General features: G+C 71.6%; 1 protein-coding gene across 1 annotated transcript; it reads left to right on the top strand.

Annotated features, from left to right (window-relative positions):
* Nucleotides 1-62: 62 nt before the first annotated feature.
* Nucleotides 63-679, top strand: MNEG_16718 (hypothetical protein; the record flags this gene model as incomplete). The annotated part of the gene is made up of 2 exons (XM_014034812.1): nucleotides 63-221; nucleotides 443-679. The coding sequence occupies 2 exons, from the start codon at nucleotides 63-65 to the stop codon at nucleotides 677-679; spliced, it is 396 nt and encodes a 131-aa protein (XP_013890266.1).
* Nucleotides 680-1,353: the final 674 nt, after the last annotated feature.

The following is a 1,353-nucleotide window of genomic DNA, read 5'->3' as shown; positions in this document are numbered from 1 at the left end:
GACCCCCCCGCCCTGCCACTCAGCATGAGCCCGATGCCCGCGAGCTGCGCGTAAACGCCGGCATGGAGCTGGCGATTATTTGCCGCCGCCTGAACTCGGCAGCGGACCCCTCCAAAACCGGCGACCTGGGCACACGGCTGGGGCGGAACGACCAGGAGAAAATGGTGGCGGTGACCGAAGCCTTGCTGCGCCACTACGCGCACGCGGCGGCGCGCCAGAGGGTGCGCGCACGCGCGCGCTCGCGGGGCCAGCCGGCCGCGCGGAGCCACGCCCTGCCCGGCGGCGGGGCCTGCTGGGGCCGAAGCCTCCTATTTGAGGGCACCGCCAGCAACGCTGCGGCAGCGGCGCGGCCGCGGCAGGACGCGCGCAGGACGGCCGGACGCGCCGCGCCGAACCCTCCTCCACCGCGGCCGCGTGCGCCTGTCGCGCCCCCCCTTTTCAGGGCTTTGCCGGCATAGGCAAGCAGCCCCCCGGCGGCCACTACCACCGGCTGCTGCAGTTCGGCTGCGGCCAGCTGCTGTCTTGGCTATCGGACCCGCGCGGCGGCGGCGTGGGGGGCCGTGAGGGTATCGGCAGCGCGGCGCCGGAGGGCGCGGTGCGCGTTTGGGAGGCACTTCCACGCGGGGTGGTGCTGGAGGCGGCGGCTGAGGTGGCGGAGGGGCTGCTGGCGCCAGGGTGAGCGCGCTCTGCACGGTGTGCACACGCGCGCGCGCGCGCGCGCACACACGCACACACACACACACACACACACACACACACACACACACACACACGCGCGCGCGCGCGCATGCACGCACGCACTAGCTATTTTGTCGCTGCGTCCTCGTCAGGTGTGGACGCCCCGTTTGTCAGCCCACACCCTTGATTTCAAACGCCCAAGGGCCCGCTTGCCGCGCCGCGTTCGCCCCGGCTTCGACTTCCCATTTTGTACGGGAGCCCGGATGGCTCCGGGATTGGGCACATCCAGAAACAGGCGGATCTAGAATCGGGCGGTCTCAGAATCGCACCATGAGACGCCGTCACAATCCTTAGCTTGAACTTACTTTCAGGTCTGATCCTGGTTTTGGCTGCGTGACCCCGCATGGACCCCTGCACCTGCGTCGCCACGCGCGCACCGCGCCCCGCCGGCTTCCGCACCAGGGCCCCCCTGCCGCCCGACAATACGGACAACCACCTCACCTTCCAGCTGCTGCACTGGGCGGCGCTCTGGGCGCCCGTCGCCGAGGCAAAGGCGCGCGCGCTCCGCGGGGCCCGGGGGGCGAAGGCGGGGCGCGGCGTCCCTAGGGCAGCGGCCATGGCGGGGCGGCAGGCGGCGCGGGCTTTGCCTTGGGCGCTGCTGACAAGCAGTGCAAA

This window comes from Monoraphidium neglectum (assembly GCF_000611645.1).
Source record: "Monoraphidium neglectum strain SAG 48.87 unplaced genomic scaffold scaffold06704, whole genome shotgun sequence".
Classification (NCBI taxonomy): Eukaryota; Viridiplantae; Chlorophyta; class Chlorophyceae; order Sphaeropleales; family Selenastraceae; genus Monoraphidium; species Monoraphidium neglectum.
The sequence above is the reverse complement of the archived record's forward strand: the minus strand, read 5'-3'. Positions and strand labels throughout refer to the sequence as shown.